At 37.8% G+C, this 17,390-nt stretch overlaps 1 protein-coding gene across 1 annotated transcript in view; it reads right to left on the bottom strand.

The window, feature by feature from the left end:
- Positions 1 to 17,390, bottom strand: part of CTNNA1 (catenin alpha 1) — a 161,714-nt gene that overhangs the window by 24,967 nt on the left and 119,357 nt on the right. The window contains exon 10 of the mRNA XM_069104313.1: positions 10,665 to 10,757. Within this exon, the coding sequence (XP_068960414.1) occupies positions 10,665 to 10,757 (93 nt within the window). The remainder of the gene's footprint in view (positions 1 to 10,664; positions 10,758 to 17,390) is intronic.

Below are 17,390 nucleotides of genomic sequence, written 5' to 3'. Positions count from 1 at the left end.
AAGTCTTTGCCAGTGCCTCCCATGTCACACAAAGTGCTTCAGAGAGCCCTTATAGCATCCTTGTATCACTTCTTTTGACCTCCACGTGAGCACTTGCCTCGCGCGAATTCTCTGTAAAATAAGTCTTTTAGGCAAATGTATGTTTGGCATTTGAAAACTGCTCTCTGTCTATACAGACCTCCTCCTAACTGCCATAATAACTGCCAAAAAGTTCTTAGGAATTACATGTATCATCAGGGAATGGAGAGAGGGAGAAAAATTTGGAACTCAAAATTTTATAAAGATGAATATTGAAAACTATCTTTACATGAAATTGGAAAAAAATAAAATACTGTTAAGGAAAAATAACCACAAATTTAGAAGGAACATGGAGAATCTCTGAGAAAGAGAAGCAACCCTCCCTTTGACCTCAAGCCTTCCATCTTCTGCTGAACCTGTACCTTGAGAGAAGAGGAAGATTAAAGTCAGTGGGGAGCTAGGTGGCAGAGTAGATAGAGCACTGGGCTTGGAAGCAGGAAGATTCATCTTCATGAATTCAAATCGAGCCTCAGATACTAACAGTGTGACCCTGGGCAAATCACTTAACCGTGTTTGCCTCAGTTTCCTCATCTGTGAAATGAGCTAGAGAGAAGGAAATGTCAAACTATTTTAGTATTTTTGCCAAGAAAACCCCAACATGGGATCATGAAGAGTTGGACATCACTGAACAATAACAACAAAAAGTCAGTGGGAAGCAGAACTCCTTTTTAAATTTATTCTGCAAGTCAAAACAAAAAACAAACCAAAAAAAAAATTATCTTCTCGTTTGGAATATCATATTCCAAGCTCTCTGATGCTTTAATATAAAAGCTGCTAAATCTTGTGTGAATCTCACTACAATTCCATGATATTTGAATTTTCTTTCTGGTTGCTTGCAACATTTCCTCCTTGACCTGGGAGTTTATGGATTTGGGTATAATATTTTTGGGAGAGAATTTCATTTTTGTATCTCTTTCAGGAGATGATTGGTGGGTTCTTTCGATTTCTATTTTACCCTTCAGATTTAGGATATCAGGGCAGGTTTCCTTGGTAATTCCTTGAAATATGCTGTCCAACCAAGCAATATGAGGTATGTTTCTCAAGCTGATTAGGGAAAAAAGAAAAGAATTTATATGTTCTAAAATACTTACAGCAGCTCTCTTTGTAGGATGCCCACCAACTGAGGAACAGCTAAACAAGTTGTGGTAAATGATGTGCTGAAATACTACTGTGTTGTTAAGAAACAATGAGCTGGTGGGTTATAGAAAAACATGGAAAGACATGCATGAAATGAAGAGTGAAATAAGCAGAAGCAAAAGAACACTGTAAACAGTAACAGCAATATTATTCTAAGTAGTACTTTGAAGGACTAAGTCATTCTGAGTATTATAAATACTCAAATCAACTACAAAGACCCACTAAGGAAGTTGTTATCTACCTTGGGAGAAGAATTGATAAACAGAAGTATGTATAGTATACATAAATATTTATGTCTAATGGTAGCCTTAGGGCAGGGTGGGGTGAAGGAAAAAAGTGCATTGGAGAGTAAAAAAAGAAAACTTAAAAAGAATCCCAGAAGAAAGGTAGCTTTGAAAACAACGTGTATTAACTTATTACATAGTTTTTCCAAAAAAGCAAAGAGTGTGAAATGAAACTCCATGATTTTACATTGAATCCCCTTTTTATAATATTCTTTTTATAATGTACTTGAAAATGTTTTTTTTTTAACCTTTTTGTATTAAGTTCAAAAGGAGTAAAATATTTTAAAAATACGTCTAGGATCATTTTTTTTTAAATTAAACAAGGCTTTCAGGTAGTCTCACAATTCCTATGTTATCTCTCCTCAATGTATTTTCCAGATCAGTTGTTTTTTCCAATGAGATATTTCTAATTTTCTTCCATTTTTTATTCTTTTCACTTTTCATACTTTTTTTCTTATTGTTTCTTGAAGTCTCATGGAGTCATTAGCTTCCATTTGCCCAAATCTGATTTTTAAGGAGTTCTTTTCTTCATTGAATTTTCATACCTCTTTTTCCATTAGCCCAATTCTGTTTTTTAGGGTATTTTCTTCAGAATTTTTTGTGCCTCTTTTACCAAGCTGTTAATTCTTTTTTCTTCATTTTCTCACATCATTTTAATTTCTTTTCCTGATTTCTCCTCTAACACGCTTATTTCTACTAGGAATTCTTTTTGGGTTTAGATCCAATTAGTGTTTTTCTTTGAGACTTTTTATTTCTTTTTTTGGAAGGGTGGGGAGAGAACTATTTTAACATTGCTATCTTCTATTGAGTTTATGTCATGGTCTTCCCTGCTACCATACTAGCTTTTTAGGGTCAAATTTTTTGTTGTTTACTTATTTTCTAGCCTCTTTCTTGACTTCAAACCTTTTATTAAAGTTGGGTTCTCCTCATCTGGGGATGGAGAGGCATGATCACAAGCTTTAGGCTTTATTGAGCTGTTGTTTTCAGAGCTTGGTCTGGGGGGGTCTGCCAATTTTTAGTGCTTTCAGGATGGTGTGATCCTGTGAGTTGTGGTCATGGCTCTTCTGGTTTGCATGCTGGTCTTTACCCAGTAAGGGTTCTTGGTCTCCTGAAACTGCAAGCACTACTGCTCTTATCTGCTTTGGTTCAGTGACCAGGGTCCCTGCTTCCCTGTGACCACCAGCACTCCTTTCTGACCTGGAACTGCAACCCAGAAATGCATATGGCCAACAGCTGCCAATCAGCACCAGCTGTACCCAGTGCTAGCAATGTGTCCCCAGTTATCTGTGAATTTTTGTACCTCCTTTTCCATTTGGTACACTCTGCTTTTCAAGGATTTCTTCGGTGAATTTTTGTGCCTCTTTTACTATTAGGTCAATTCTGTTTTTTAAGGTGTTATTTTCTTCAGTAATCTTTTTGTGCCAATTTTACCAAGCTATTGATTCTCTTTTCATAATTTTCTTATATCACTCATTTCTTTTCCCAATTTTTCCTCTACCACTCATCTCTTGAAGTCTTTCAGGAATTCTTGCTGACCTTGGGTCCAATTAGCATTTTTCTCTGAGGTTTTGCTTGCTATTTTCATACTATTTTCTTCTAAACTGATGTTTTGGTCTTCCTTGCTACCATATGAACTTTTTATGGTCAGATTCTTTTTTTTGTTCTTTGCTCATTTTTCCAGCCTATTTCTTCACTTTGAATTTTATGTTAAAGTTGGGTCCTGTTCACCTAGAGGTGCAAAGGCACTGTTCCAAGGTCTGGCTTTTTCATGTTGTTTATTAAAGAGCTATTTTCAGTGCTTCCAAGGTGTTGTTGTCCTGGGAGAGGTGTGGTCACTGCTCTACTAGTCTATTCTCTGATCTTTCCCAGGGAAGGGATCCTGTTTCTTTTGTTCTCCCTGTTGCTGCGGGCACTAGTGTTCTTCTTGGTCCTAGAACTGAGACCAGAGACCTTGCTCCCTTGTGACCAAGCTTAAGGGCTCCTCTACACCTGTGAACTGTGATGCAGAACTGCTCATGGGCAATAGAGTTGCCAATCAGCACCAGCTGCACCCAGCATCAGCAAAGGGTCTCTTTCATACCAGCTGTCCTAGCCTCTTAACGTCTCAGGGCTAAGAGCTCCCAAAGTCACTGGTGTTGTCCTGCAGCCACTTCCAAGGTTCACCCTCTGGTGATCTTTCTGTGCTCTGAGCCTGTACCCAACCTAGTGTTACGGACCTCTCCTATGGACCTCTTAAATTACTTTAGTCTGAATAAATGTCTCCCTCTGACCTTTTGCTGGCTCTGCTGTTCCAAAATTTGATTTGGGGTGTTGTTTTAAAGTTTTTTTGGAGGGGAATGGTGGCTCCCAGCCTGTATACTGCCATCTTGGCTCTGCTTCTGTTCTGGACTTTTGATATCAAGTATCCAATTGACCTTTTCTACCTCTACAACATTTCTTGCAATTGCCCTTCTCTGTTCACAAAGCTACCACTCTAGTAAAGGCTCTCATTCTTTTCCCACTGGGCTACTGCAATGGCCTCCTAAATGGTCTCAGTCTTAACTCTATCCTTACTGCAACTGATCCTTCACACTGTTGCTACTTGAACCTAGGGCTAACCATGTCACTACCTTATTCAATAAACTCCAGTGTATATACTTATTACCTACAGGATAAAATGTAAAAATCTTTGCTTGGTTTTTATAGCCCTTCCTAACCTGGCCCCAATCTACCATTCCACTCTCATTTTACATCATTTCCCTTTCTTTCTCACACATGGCACTCTCATCTTCTATTTCAAGGCCTTTTCACTGACTGCTCCAGGTGCCTGAGATGTACTTCCTTCTCATCTTAACTTCATAGAATTCCCTCAAACCTTTTCAAATCCAGCTAAAGCACTACCTTCCCCATGAGGCCTTTCCTAACCCTCTCCCCCTGCCATGATCAGCCCCACTCCTTTGTGTGTAGTCTATGTATGTATACTTATCAATCTACTTATTGCAGCCCCAGACAGAACCTAAGTTCCAAGAGACTGTTTCATTTTTCTGTCTTTCATCCCTAGTTCCTACCACAGTGCCTGGCACATGACATTTATTTAATGTTTATTCATTGAAAAATTAGTGATTAGATTTTTGTAGGAGGGGAAATTTTCTTATCAGAGAGCTGCCTGAACGGGAGGCAAACAACCCAGCTCCCATATACCTACTAAAGGAAAATTCTTATATTTGTATAAGATCAAATAATAATTAAGAAATCCCTTAAGAAACTACAGTTGAGTGACTTCTCCAACTTCAGAACTATGTAGGAAGTCAGAGGTCTGAAAACAAAAAAAAAATTATCCCTCCCCACCTCCCACCCCCAATTTTGCTCCCAGGCCAGAGACAAATGTAGTCTAAAGAGCAGACAGCAATAGGCTGAAAAAAAAAAAAAGCCCTGGAGTAGGGGGGGAACATGCTTTGAGGTCTCTAGTACTCTGTCCTGACATTAGAAAACCTAAAGATTTCTGAACTTCAAAGATCCAGGAAGACTCTAGAAAGCAGAGGACAGCTCAGGAATCCAGGGAGAGACAAAGCAGAGACAAACCCCCCATTCACAAGTGCAACACAGCCCTGGTACAAAGTCCCAATTCAAGAACTAAGATTTGGAAAAAACAAGTAAATCGAGGGGGGAAAAAAATCTCCCTGTATTAAAAAAAAATCACTTCAAAACATATCCCTAAAAAGTAGAGAGTGCCTCCATAGCAACCATATCACAGTTTCCAGAGACTCGATGGAGAAAATTGAATTTTCTATGAGGACTACATGAATACCTAGAAGAAATGAAGCAATTCATAAAAACTGAAATAAAAGCTCTGTAGGAAAGAACTGGAATGAGAATAATTTTGAAGAGAAAATGGAAAGTCTGAGCAAAGTAATGGATTCCCTAAAAACTGGAATAGATCAAACAGAAATCCATGACTCCATGGAGAAATCCATGAGATGGAAAGAAATATTAAAACAAGATATTGAAAAATATAAAGGAAAATATAAGCTGATATTAAAAAAAAAAAAACACCTGACCTTAGAAACAGGTCATGGATAGATAATTTAAGAATTACTGGACTCCCAGAAAACAATGATTAAAAAAAAGTTTGGGTACAATATTTCTATAAATTATAAATGAAGACTTCCCAGATCTATTAGATTCAGAGGACAAAGTAAAGATAGATATTATTCACTGATTGCCTCCTGAACCAGAAATATCTTAGCCAAAATCCAGGGCTCTTACATCAAAGAAAAAAATACTGCAAGCATCTAGAAAGAAGCCAATTCAAGTACAAAGGAACTAAAGTCAGAATATCACACAAGACCTGGCAGCTGCTACCAAAAAGGCAATGGTATCTTTGAATGTAATGTCCCAAAAGGCCTACGATAGAGGTTTACAGCCAAGAGTAACTTACCATACAAAAGTGAGTATAATCTTACAGGGGGGAAAAGCAGACATTTAACAAAATAGAAGCCTATCAAGTATTTCTGATGAAAAGACCAAAGATAAGCAGGAATTGGAAATGTTCAAACAAGAATAAGAAACCCAGAAAGGTAAATTTATTTGAAAAATTGATGTAACGCTAACACATATCAATGGGAGAAGAAACTAGTATTCCTTCAGAACTTTAATGTCATCAAAGGGATTTATAAGGGGGAAAAAAAAGACCCAAGGTATGTTAGTTCTGTTTTGAGGCTTGAAAGAGGCAAGGCAAAAGGAACACATTCACACTGAAAGGAAGGAGATGCACTTACTGTTTCTCATAATTGGAGTATGAGAAGAAGACTATGTAAAAAATATGCAGGAAGGAGTGGGAAGCAATGTATATCATATGAACCTCATTCTTTTTTGAGATGGATGGAGGGTAGAACAGAACACATACAAGCACAGCAGTATTGTGCAGGAAGGTAGATATAGGGAAGCTGAGGCCAATTATACCCCAGAGATAGCTTTGTCTTCTTTTAGGTAAAACATCCCAGTGTTTTGGATGGGAGAGAAGTTATGTCAGGGAAATGCTGGTCCTATTACAAAAAAGATTGAATAATGGGGGGGAGAAGGGAGGAATGAGGGTCAGACTGTCCATTAACTGAGGAGAAGATGAACAAATGATGAACTATAAATGTAAGGGACAATTACTGTGCTATAAAAAATGGTAGGAGGAGACAATTTCAAAGAATCGTGTGTAGCATCACACAAAATGAAGTAAGCAGAACCAGGAAAACAATTTACCCAGGACAGCCACAGCAAAAAGAAAAAGAGTTTTTGAAGGACTTGAGAAATCTTATCAAAGTAGTGAACAAGCATGTCTCCTCGAGGACTTATGGAGAAGCATGCTTCACACCTATCCCACTAAAAGCAGAGCAGAAAACAACTTAAATTTCTAGACATGGCCACTGTAAATCTGTCTCACCTGACTGTGCTTATTTCTTACATAGGTACTTCTATCTTCCACCCCAGTTTCTCTTGGTTTTCAAGTTAAGAGGGCCACTGAAGATTTTATTTTAAAGGCACAGAAAATAACACAAGGAAGTTTAGAAGGAAGTAGAGAAAAACAGGGCAGTTTTGGGGGAAAAAAACCAAACACTATGTAACGTTTACTATCTACTTGTAAAAAGCAAGCAGTGTGGAATGGAGCTTCAGTTTCATAGAGAATTCTTTTTTGTGTTTTGCTGTGTGAATGAAAATGCTCCCCTTTAGTTTAGACTCAGATAAAGTACAAAAAAAAAAAAACCAAACCCCAAAACTTTAGTGAGAAGGGAGCTGGTACAAAAACCTTCTTATCTACAGTTGTCGTGCCTACATGTCCCACCAGCACTTCAGACTCTTGAATGCTCCCCACGAACCTCTTCCTTCTTTTGTTCTCCCTATTTCTTTAAGAGATAACACCATATATATATCTAAATGCCCATGTTCAATAATGGGTTGTTGTCTATCGCAGCCTCCTTCCTCTTCCTCACCAGTCCCCTCTATTCAATCAATTCTTTTAGCTTCTACCTCCATATTATTTCTCACATCAGTCTTGTTCTTCCATTGTCATCACTTAAATACAAGCCTTAATCACTGCTTTTCTTTCAGAAAAACCTGGGAAGACATGCAAACTGATTCAAAGTGAAGGAAGCAGAACCATAACAATGCACACAGAAACAGCAACACTATAATGATTGTCAACTTTGAAAGACTGATCAAAACAATGACTCAGGACAACTCCAAAGGACTCATAATGAAAAATGCTATTCACCTCCAGAGAAAGAACTGACAAACTTGAGTGCAAATAAAAGAATATTTTTCACATTCATTATTTTTTGCCTCCCCCTCCTTCAAGATGGCTAAATATAGAAATGTTTTGAGTGACTTTACAGGTATAATGGTTATTATAATGCTTACCTCCCCTCAGTGGGTGCTAGGTGAGAATCTAGAACTCAAACTAAAAAAAAAAAAAAGGAATGCTATACATATATATTCCTACCTCATCATCCTTTCTCCTAGTTCTTTTTTCATTCTTCCTTTTATATCATTAGTTGATTAAAATCCTCCCTTCCTCTTCTCTCCTTTAACTTATTTTGTTAGGTTCATATCTCTGTCTTGTTATATTTAGAGATTTCTAGGTTTGTTTAGAAGCCATCTTCCCTTCTGTTATTAATAGCTAACCTATTGATTTATCTGATTGCATTCAACTTTTTAAACAGAATTTTCTTCTGGAATCTTTGGTACCTTGTCTTTTTTCTTTTATTTCCCTACCATTCAGTTTCTGATTCCTTTTCTTTTGATGGCAGATCCCCTAAAGGTTAGAACTCAAAGGTGTCTCTGCCTCTTCCCACACCACACTGGGGAATTCACTTTTCACTAGCCTCAGTCCCTACAGCAAGTGATCTCAGTGAGAACAGAACTGATTTCAGCTAGATTCTAGTCTCCTTTCCTTCTGGCCTGGTACAGCACCCCACACATTGGCACCCTGCCCCAGTTCTATCTGTTCTTTAGTTCAGTGGCTGAGATGTATCATATGAGGCTGACCAAACTTCTGATTTCCTAGAACTCTACCTCCTCTGTAGTCATTAATCACCAGTCTCTCACAAAGCTATAATGCCACAAAATGTCTAATCTGGAAGCAGGTCTCAGTGCCACTGAGGAAAAGCTAACTTTATCCTCCAGCGAGGGCTGTAGCATCAGGGTCTGGTGCTTCCCTTCAGGAAGGACGAGATGCTGGTGGTGCCCTTGGGGCTCAGAAATCTAAAAGAAGCTGCCCCCAAAACATTTTCATAGTGATTAATATTTCTCATGCACAAACTGCTCTACTCAAATCGTTCAATACTTTTCCTATTGAATGATAAGCTTTTAGGTCTATTATCCTGTCCTGGAAAGCCACCCTAGCTTGGGGCTTCCCTATCTTTCTAGCCTTCCCATACTATGGATTATTATGTGCATTTGTACCTATCCTGCTTTTTCTCATCTCATTCTTCCTAGAATGAATGCCCTGCTCTCCCACACACAGCCATTGTTCTGTTGTGCCAAGTTGTGGCTCAAATGCCATCTCCTTCATGAAGGCTCTTTCCATATCTGCCCCTGCACGGCTGCATTTTACATGGCATTTTCCTTGCTCTTCTCTTATGCACAAATTTTTTGTTATAGTTATAGATGCTTACGGAAACTACCAGAGTGAAAACTCCATGTAGGACAAGGGACTACCCTGCCTTTAATCTATGGATTTCCAAAAGTACCACAAACAAAGGGCTTTTTGCACATAATAGGCTGCTGGGTAAAATGCTTTTTCATTTTAGTTAAGATAATTGGTTAACAACTAAGATGGATCTTATCCAATTTTAGTTCCTTGTCTTAATTAACTAAAACTATGTACAACATGACATATAAATTAGCCAAAGACACTCACAAATTCTAGTTCAAAGACAGTTAATAAAACACTTCCTTTCAGTGACTGTGACCTCAAAGCATGAAAACTCCCTTCCATTTCATCTTCCCTTTCTCAGGGAGCTCTGCCATTTGGCGGCAGGTATAGAAGAGTTACATACAGTTTCTTTTAAAATAGCAGCAAACACAAGCTATGTATTTTATGATTTTAAGGTGAAGTTCAATGTCAATTCAGGGATTTTATATAAACTTTCTTCCAAGTTGTGATTTCTTGTGAAACATAGCTTCCCAATATTTATAGGGTTTAAAATTTTCTATCAATATCAACTGAATTCACCAGACCTGGTAAACTGAGGGAGGAGGAGCAGTGCATGCCATGCCATAGCTAAAGCGTTGGGAGGGTAGCATTCCACACTGAACTCAGTTCCCAATCACAAAGTCTGTGCTCATGATTTCCCTTTTCTCTCTGCTGACCTAAAAATACTGCTTTCCCCCATCCACACATAAAAGTAGTCAATTGTGGGGTGGGAGACGGAGAAACATGCATATGCCAAAATTTCTCAAGGACCACAATAAAAGAGGATAGAACATGAAAATTATGTACACTGCTTATTTTATCTGGGAGTCCTAACTTCTGAATCAACATTAATCAGTCTAATTGTCTTTCTGAGAAGCTATCACAAGCAGAGGCTGGCATTATCTTTAATTCACTAGCACTAGTATGATATTGGTATCCATAACATAAGGCTGTTTAAAAAAGCAAACGGAAGTAGAATTATAACCTGAGAGAAGTCCTATTTGGTCTCTTTCTCAATGACCCAGAAAAAGTTACTCTTGTTGGCTCTCATGCTGCACAGACTGTCAGACGTCAGGAATCGTTCTTTCTGAGCTGGAAGCCTCATTTTTGCTTATGGTTTCAAATACTCAAAGCTCTCACGGCTATCAATGATATTTAACTGATGGTCCTTCTTAAAAGCCCTGCCATTCATTGAGGGCTATAAATGTGGTAATATTGTCACTCACATTCATATAATTTTCCAGTAAATGGGACACAAAGTACAGCTTCAACACGTTATAAAGATAGAATGCTTCATGTTCAGAAAAGATAAAAATCTGAGTTAAGCCGAGTGTGAACCATGCTAGTTCACTTAAATTGAAAAATCCATCAAAGCCAGTGACCACTCCTCTATGCCAATTCCTTTCACAAAACAAACATAAAACCAACCAACTCTATTAACAGCAGGACAGGGAAATAATCTCTTGGATAATATGCCTACATTATTGCAACTGGTACTTCACCTGAGGACAGAGGGCTTCCAGCTGGCTTGCTGACATTCGAACCAGCTTCACACCTTCTTCATTATTTGAAATAGAACAGGCTAAGTTAGCCACCTAAATGAGAAGGGAAAAAAAAAAGATACTTTATTGCTCTGGGAAAAAACAACAATATTTTCCAAGCCCACATTATTGCTTGCCAAGAAAATCTAAATAGTCTAGACCTCAGGAAATATTCCACCAACAAGATTTAGCTTTCATTACCTACTAACATGATGGCACATACATTCTTTCTGACTAGTGCAAAGAAAATTATATCTAATGCTGATTATTAAATGATATTCCTACATATAGCTTTTAAACTATTTTCCCAACTATTTGAAGACCAACTGAAAATGATTAGAGCTAAAAGCATGTCTCAATATCATCTAACTTTACATGTATTTTTCCCAAAGAACATTTCAATAAGTTTGCTGGTCTTCTAGGTGAAAGGAGAGCTAAATAAAAATAAACCCTTCCTTTCCCTCCCCAATATATAACATGGCCTGTACCTAAAAGAATAAAAGAAAGGATGTCTACAGAATGTAGTAGTTATTTTACACACTTGGTTGCTTGGGAGGCTTTAATGTTCAACTTAACTCTTGAAAGCATGTCATAATAGGGGAAAATAGATCTTTGCCCAATTTGCCATGCACAATTACAAGACAAAATATAACATGGGAATTTAACTAGAAAAACATTCTCCTCTATCTCTTTGCCTTCCCCTTTGAACACTCTCAGGGTGGGCAGTGTCAGATGATCCTATACTTGTATAGTTGTGGAAACTTATGGAATCTTATAGATGTGGAACCCAATCAAAAGTTCCTTAATAAATGTCACTTAAAATCCTACAAGGATCAGATTTAGAAGGAATGTTAGACACCATCTAGACTACACAAGTCATTTTCCAAATAAGAAAAGTGAGATTCACAGAAGTCAGGTGACTTGTTGAATGAGTGGGGCTGAACCAGATCAAACTATAGTGGGGAAATGTTTTACAAAATATAAATAAAACACAGACGTAAAAAGAGGACTTCCGCGGGACTCTTGCTCCCACCTCCTCCGATTCATGTAAAAAATGACTCTAGACAAACTTTGGGGCTAGAGAACCCACAAAATGACACAGAGAAGCTAACCTCCAGATGAAGACAGTCTGGCAAGGGAACAGCACAGAGCTCTGGGAGCCAAGCCCAGCCCTGAGTGAGCCTGAGATCTTAGTGTATTTATTTATGAGAATTTAGCGGGAGGACACAACAGCTGCTGGCTGCAGGGACTTCAGATCACCAGCAGCTGTGGCAGTTTCCAGAATTATCAACCCATAGATGCTAAGGACAAAGTGAGAGGTCAATGCAGTGTGGACTTTGGAACCTGGGAGTTCGAGAGTGTGGTCCAGCCTTTGCCCCCAGGGCAAGAAGCGGCTGAGGCATGGCAGCCATCCAGCCACTGCCATGTGGCTGCTTCAGAGTTCCTGGCCTGCAGATTGTAGGGGGTGGGAGTGGGAACCAAGTGACCAATCTGAGGGGATTACCCCTCTTGCTTTAACATGCTTGGATCTGGATCACTATCTAGGGTGGAGGTCCTGGGGTGTGTGACCAGGTGCCAGAGCCTGTGGAGGCTTCAGAGAGAGCACCCAACTAATAGCTCCAGTAGCTACAAAAATCCCAGTAATTTGGAACACAGCTCTCTCCATTATGGAAGCAGAATTCTACTATGGCAAAGAGCTCAAATGTCAAGTAACTGATTGGCAACATGAGCAAGCAAAGGAAGCAAAGCAAGCACAGGAGTCAAACCTTAGGTTCCTTTTGGGGGGACAAAAAGGATCAAAGCATGGAACAGGAGGAAGATAACAAAGTCAGAAATCCCGCCAAAAGCTTCCAAGAAAAATATGAATTGGTTACAGGCCATAGAGGAACTTAAGAAGGATTTTGAAAACCAAACAAGAGAAGTGGAGGAAAAATTGGGAAGAGAAATGAGAATGATGTAAGAAATTCATGAAAAGTGAGTCAACAACCTTACTGAAGAAAATAACACCTTAAAAAGTAGACTAACTCAAATGGCAAAAGAGGCTCAAAAAGCCAATGAGAAGAAGAATGCATTAAAAAGCCAAATTTACCAGATGAAAAAAGAATCTAAAAGCTCACTAATTCCTTCAGAATTAGATTGGAGCAAATGGAAGCTAATGACTTTATGAGAAATCAAGATACTATTAAACAGATACAAACAAATGAAAAAATATTAGTCAATGTGAAATATCTCATTGGAAAAACCATTGACCTGGAAAATAGATACAGGGGAGATAATTTACACAATCAGGATAACACAGGATCTGGCAGCTTCTACACTGAGGGATCAAAGGGCTTGGAATATGATATTCTGGAGGTCAAAGAAGCTGGGATTAAAACCAAGAATCACCTACCCAGTAAAACAAAGTATAATGTTTTAAGGGAAAATATGGTCATTCAATGAAATGGAGGACTGTCAAGCTTTCTTGATGAAAAAAACCAGAGTTGAATAGAAAATTTGACATTCAGCTACAAGAAGCAAGAGAAACATGAGAAGGTAAATAGGGAAAAGAAATCATAAGGAACTTATCAAAGTCGAACTATTTACATTCCTACATGGAAAATGATAATTGTAACTTATGAAACTTTTCTCAGTATGAGGATAGTTGAAGGGAATATAAATGTATATATCTAAATCTCTCTCTATATGTGTGTGTGTACATACATATATATGTCTATATAGGAGGGTATATGTGCATATGAATACATGAGTGTGTGTATATATATTTGTACAGGTATACTTAGACAGAGGGCACAGGATCAATTGAATAGGAAGGGATGATACTTAAAAGGTGAAATTGAGAGGTGAGAAAGGAATATAATGAGAAGAGTTGGGAAGAAAGAATAGGGTAAATTATCTCACATAGAAGAAGCAAGGGAAAACTATAACAATGGAGGGAAAGAACAGGAAGACAAAAGAGAATGGGTCAATCTTACTCTCATTGAATTTGGCTTAGGGAGGGAACAACATAAACACTGAAAAGGGTATCCCACCCTACAGGAGAGTAGGGGGGAAGGGATGAGAGGGGACGATGATGGAGGGCAGGGCAGGTTGGGAGGAGGGTAGTTAGAAGCATACACTTTTGAAAAAGGACAGAGTCAAAGTAGAGAATAGAACAAGTGGGGAGCAGGATAGGATAGAGGGAAATAGTCTTTCACAACATATCCATTATGGAAATGTTTTGTATAGCTGCACTGGGGGATGGAGATCCATCTTGCCCTACCAGAAAGTAGGAGGGGATATGGGGGAGGATATAGGAGAGAGCAGATTGGGGGAGGGAGTATACAGTGGGATCGTTGTTTTGGGGTGGTAGGTAGGGGAAAGACGGGGAGAAAATTTGTAACTCAAAACCTTGTGGAAATGAATTATGTAAACTAAAAATAAACATAAAATTTCATTTAAAAAAGAACTAAAAAATCATGATTGTAGTTTGGAGGTCACTGTTTAATCCACATTTTGACTTTCACAATTTATGATTCACAAATTATAAACTGAACTGTAATTTGAAGGTTATAATAAGAATGATTTAACCCACAGTTCAGATAGACTTTCAAAGCAACATGCATAGTTATTAAATATTAAATAATAAAGATTATGTCAATGTATAGTTGAAGAACCATTTAATTTGGAATGTGAGGACCTGGGTTTAAAGCTCAGCTCTGCAGCTCGCTACCCTGTGGGATCTTAGGCAAGCCATTTAATTTCTCAAACTATTTAGGATCTCCCAGAAGTCTTAAAAGTTTTATAGCTTAAATAGTATAACACAGGGCTGATCTAGAAGAGTTCTAAGATAATTTAATGACAGATAAAAAATTAAAAAACAACCAGTTTCATTATGTTCTCTTTTTTTCTTTTCTTTTTCAAATAACAAGAGACAAAATATCTCTTTCTTTAGAATAAGGGAGGCATTTTAATAAAGAATGTTCCTAGAGCCAGACAAAATAATAGTCTGGTCTTATATAAACGTCATTTCCCCTATTTTATTTTTTCGCCTTTTGGAGGGCAATTGGGGTTACCTTGCCCAAGGTTACCCAGCTAGTTTTTTTGTGTGGATGTTAAGTGTCTGAGGCCGGAACCAAACTCTGGTCCTCCCGACTCCAGGGCTCTTTATTCATTCCGCCACTTAGCCGCCCCCTTATTTTTTCATTTTGAAAGGATTTTTGCAGAGAGCAAAATTAGAGATAGCAAGTTCATTTTAGTTACTAAACTGCTCAAATGTCCAAGGTTGCCAAAGAATATGAAATAACTGAAAAAGTGCACATGGTTACAGTAATGATGAAGAAGTAATTATTGAGGGGCACTGAGGTGGTGCAGGGAAAAGAGCACCGGCCTGGAGTCAGGAGGACCTGAGTTCAAATCTGGCCTCAGACACTTAACACTTACTAGCCCGTGTGATCCTGGGCAAGTCACTTAACCCCAAGTGCCCCTCCAAAAAGCCAAAAAATAAAATAAAATAAAAGAAGTTGTTAATAATTAACTTGATATGAAGAAAACAGTAACATGTAAAAAGTGCGATTGTGAGGTTGAAAACAATCTATGCAATTAGAACATTTTATAAAAACAGTAAGCAAAAGGACCCAGAAGTGTTTTACTAAGTATGGAGAATTGTTATTGAAAAGGAATTTTCAGCAGGCATTTAAAATACCTTACCAACAGGCGAAATTGGCAACAACAACAACAAAAAAGTTCCAAAATCACTGGATCAGTACGTTCTGTAATATAGAGGCAGTTAACATTTGCTGGTATGGAACAATCAAAATTCTGAGTCCTTGGGCAAATATTACAATAATGACTAAATAAATGATATACAAGCTGAAAAAGAAAGCTCAATGGAAATATTTGTTTTCATGTGAAAATTTTTTTTAAAAACCCTTATTAACAGTAATTCCGGTAGACCATATAGTAGAACTGCATCTAAGAGGACATGTGTGAACCAAGGAACCAATTTCTAATCCAAGAGTCATGAGTCAGAGTGTTAGTTCTGGAGCCTAGAGGCAAGGTTCAGTTTCTAAAATCTGATCTTAACATGCTGTAATAGCCACAAAAATTAATACAATTAAAGCAACTTTTGTTGCTATTTAGTTGTGTCTGACTCTTTGTGACCTCATTTGGGCTTTTCTTGGCAAAAATACTAGAGTGGTTTGCTATTTCCTTCTCCAGCTCATTTGACAAAGGAGGAAACTGAGGCAAACTTGGTTAAGTGACTTGCCCAGGGTCACACAGCTAGTAAGGTTCTCAGTCCAGGTTTGAACTCATGAAGATAAGTCTTCCTGACTCCAGACATGGCACACTATCCACTGAGCCACCTGGCTGCCCAAAGCACCTTGATATGGCAGGGAAAAAATAAAGAACATTTTACAGCAAAAATAAATAAATAAATAAGGTAGGTGCCTTCAAATGAGAAAATGATTGAAAAACTATAATACACAAATGTACTGGAATATTGTTATGGAGAACAGATACTGAATTTGAGAAATTCAGAATACTTCGTCCAAGGTTTGTATGAAATGATGTTGAAAGAAGAATGCAGGACCAGGAAAAGAATCACATAATGAATAACTATGACAACATAAATGAATGCAACACTAAAAGTCAACAGAACTCAGATGAAATACAATGACCAACACTGGTTCCAAGATGACTGATGTTAGAAGCTACTTCCTTTCTCTCAGTCGAGGTGGTAGACTACAGGTGGTAGATGTTATGTAATTGTCACTAGATAGCTTTGTTTAACTACTGGTCTTCAAATAAATATGCATACATACATACATATAAATAAAATATAAAAAATGGAAGGTACCATGGGGGCAGCATTAGAAAGTGATTATGACAGAAATTATTTAAATTTAGATCTAAATTTTAAAATAGCGTGTAAATAAATACATCATAAAAAAACAGACAATTTTGCTATTTCATTTGGTCTATGAAAAAAGTGGTTTTATTTTTTCAATTAAAGATATGCATAAGACTTCCAAAAACTAAGTTGGTAAGAGCCAACACATCTGCTCAGATTTTATTTTGGTAATGTATCAAAACGTTTATGAAAGAATAGCTAGCTCTTTGCTCAGCTCCCACTTCAAAAAAATTGGTGGCACAGATAACAATTACAAAGCTTTATGTCTTCAAAAATTTTTTTTTCATGCTGGACACACATTTTGAATCCTTTGGGTGGAGGGCAGCATGGTACAATAGAAACTCTGAGGGCCCTGGAATCAGAGGACCTGAATGTTTAGCTTCATTTTTGTTCTCAAAAGTACATTTTTCTAATAACCAATAAATTACACCATTGCACATAAGAATAAAATATTTTAGGACTACTCTGATTATAAGAATCTTACTTAATGAAGACTTGAAGGTAAGGTGGATTGTTCTCAAGAAGTCAAATACACAGCAAGGTAAAATGTCAGGTTTATAAGATTATCTTGTCAGTCTGTATATATCTACTTCAAAGACAGCATGCCCAAAATTGGTGCAAACCCAAAAGGTGATTTTATTAAAGAAAAGTTCTTGGGTGGCTAGGTGGCATAGTGAATATAGCACTGGCCCTGGAAGTCAGGAGGACCTGAGTTCAAATCCGGCCTCAGACACTTAACACACACACACACACACACACACACACACACACACACACACACACACACACACACA

This window comes from Petaurus breviceps, unplaced genomic scaffold, assembly GCF_028583685.1.
Source record: "Petaurus breviceps papuanus isolate PSGF00001 unplaced genomic scaffold, PetGlider_PUasm1.0 685, whole genome shotgun sequence".
NCBI lineage: Eukaryota > Metazoa > Chordata > Mammalia > Diprotodontia > Petauridae > Petaurus > Petaurus breviceps.
This window is presented reverse-complemented; position numbering and strand designations above follow the sequence as displayed.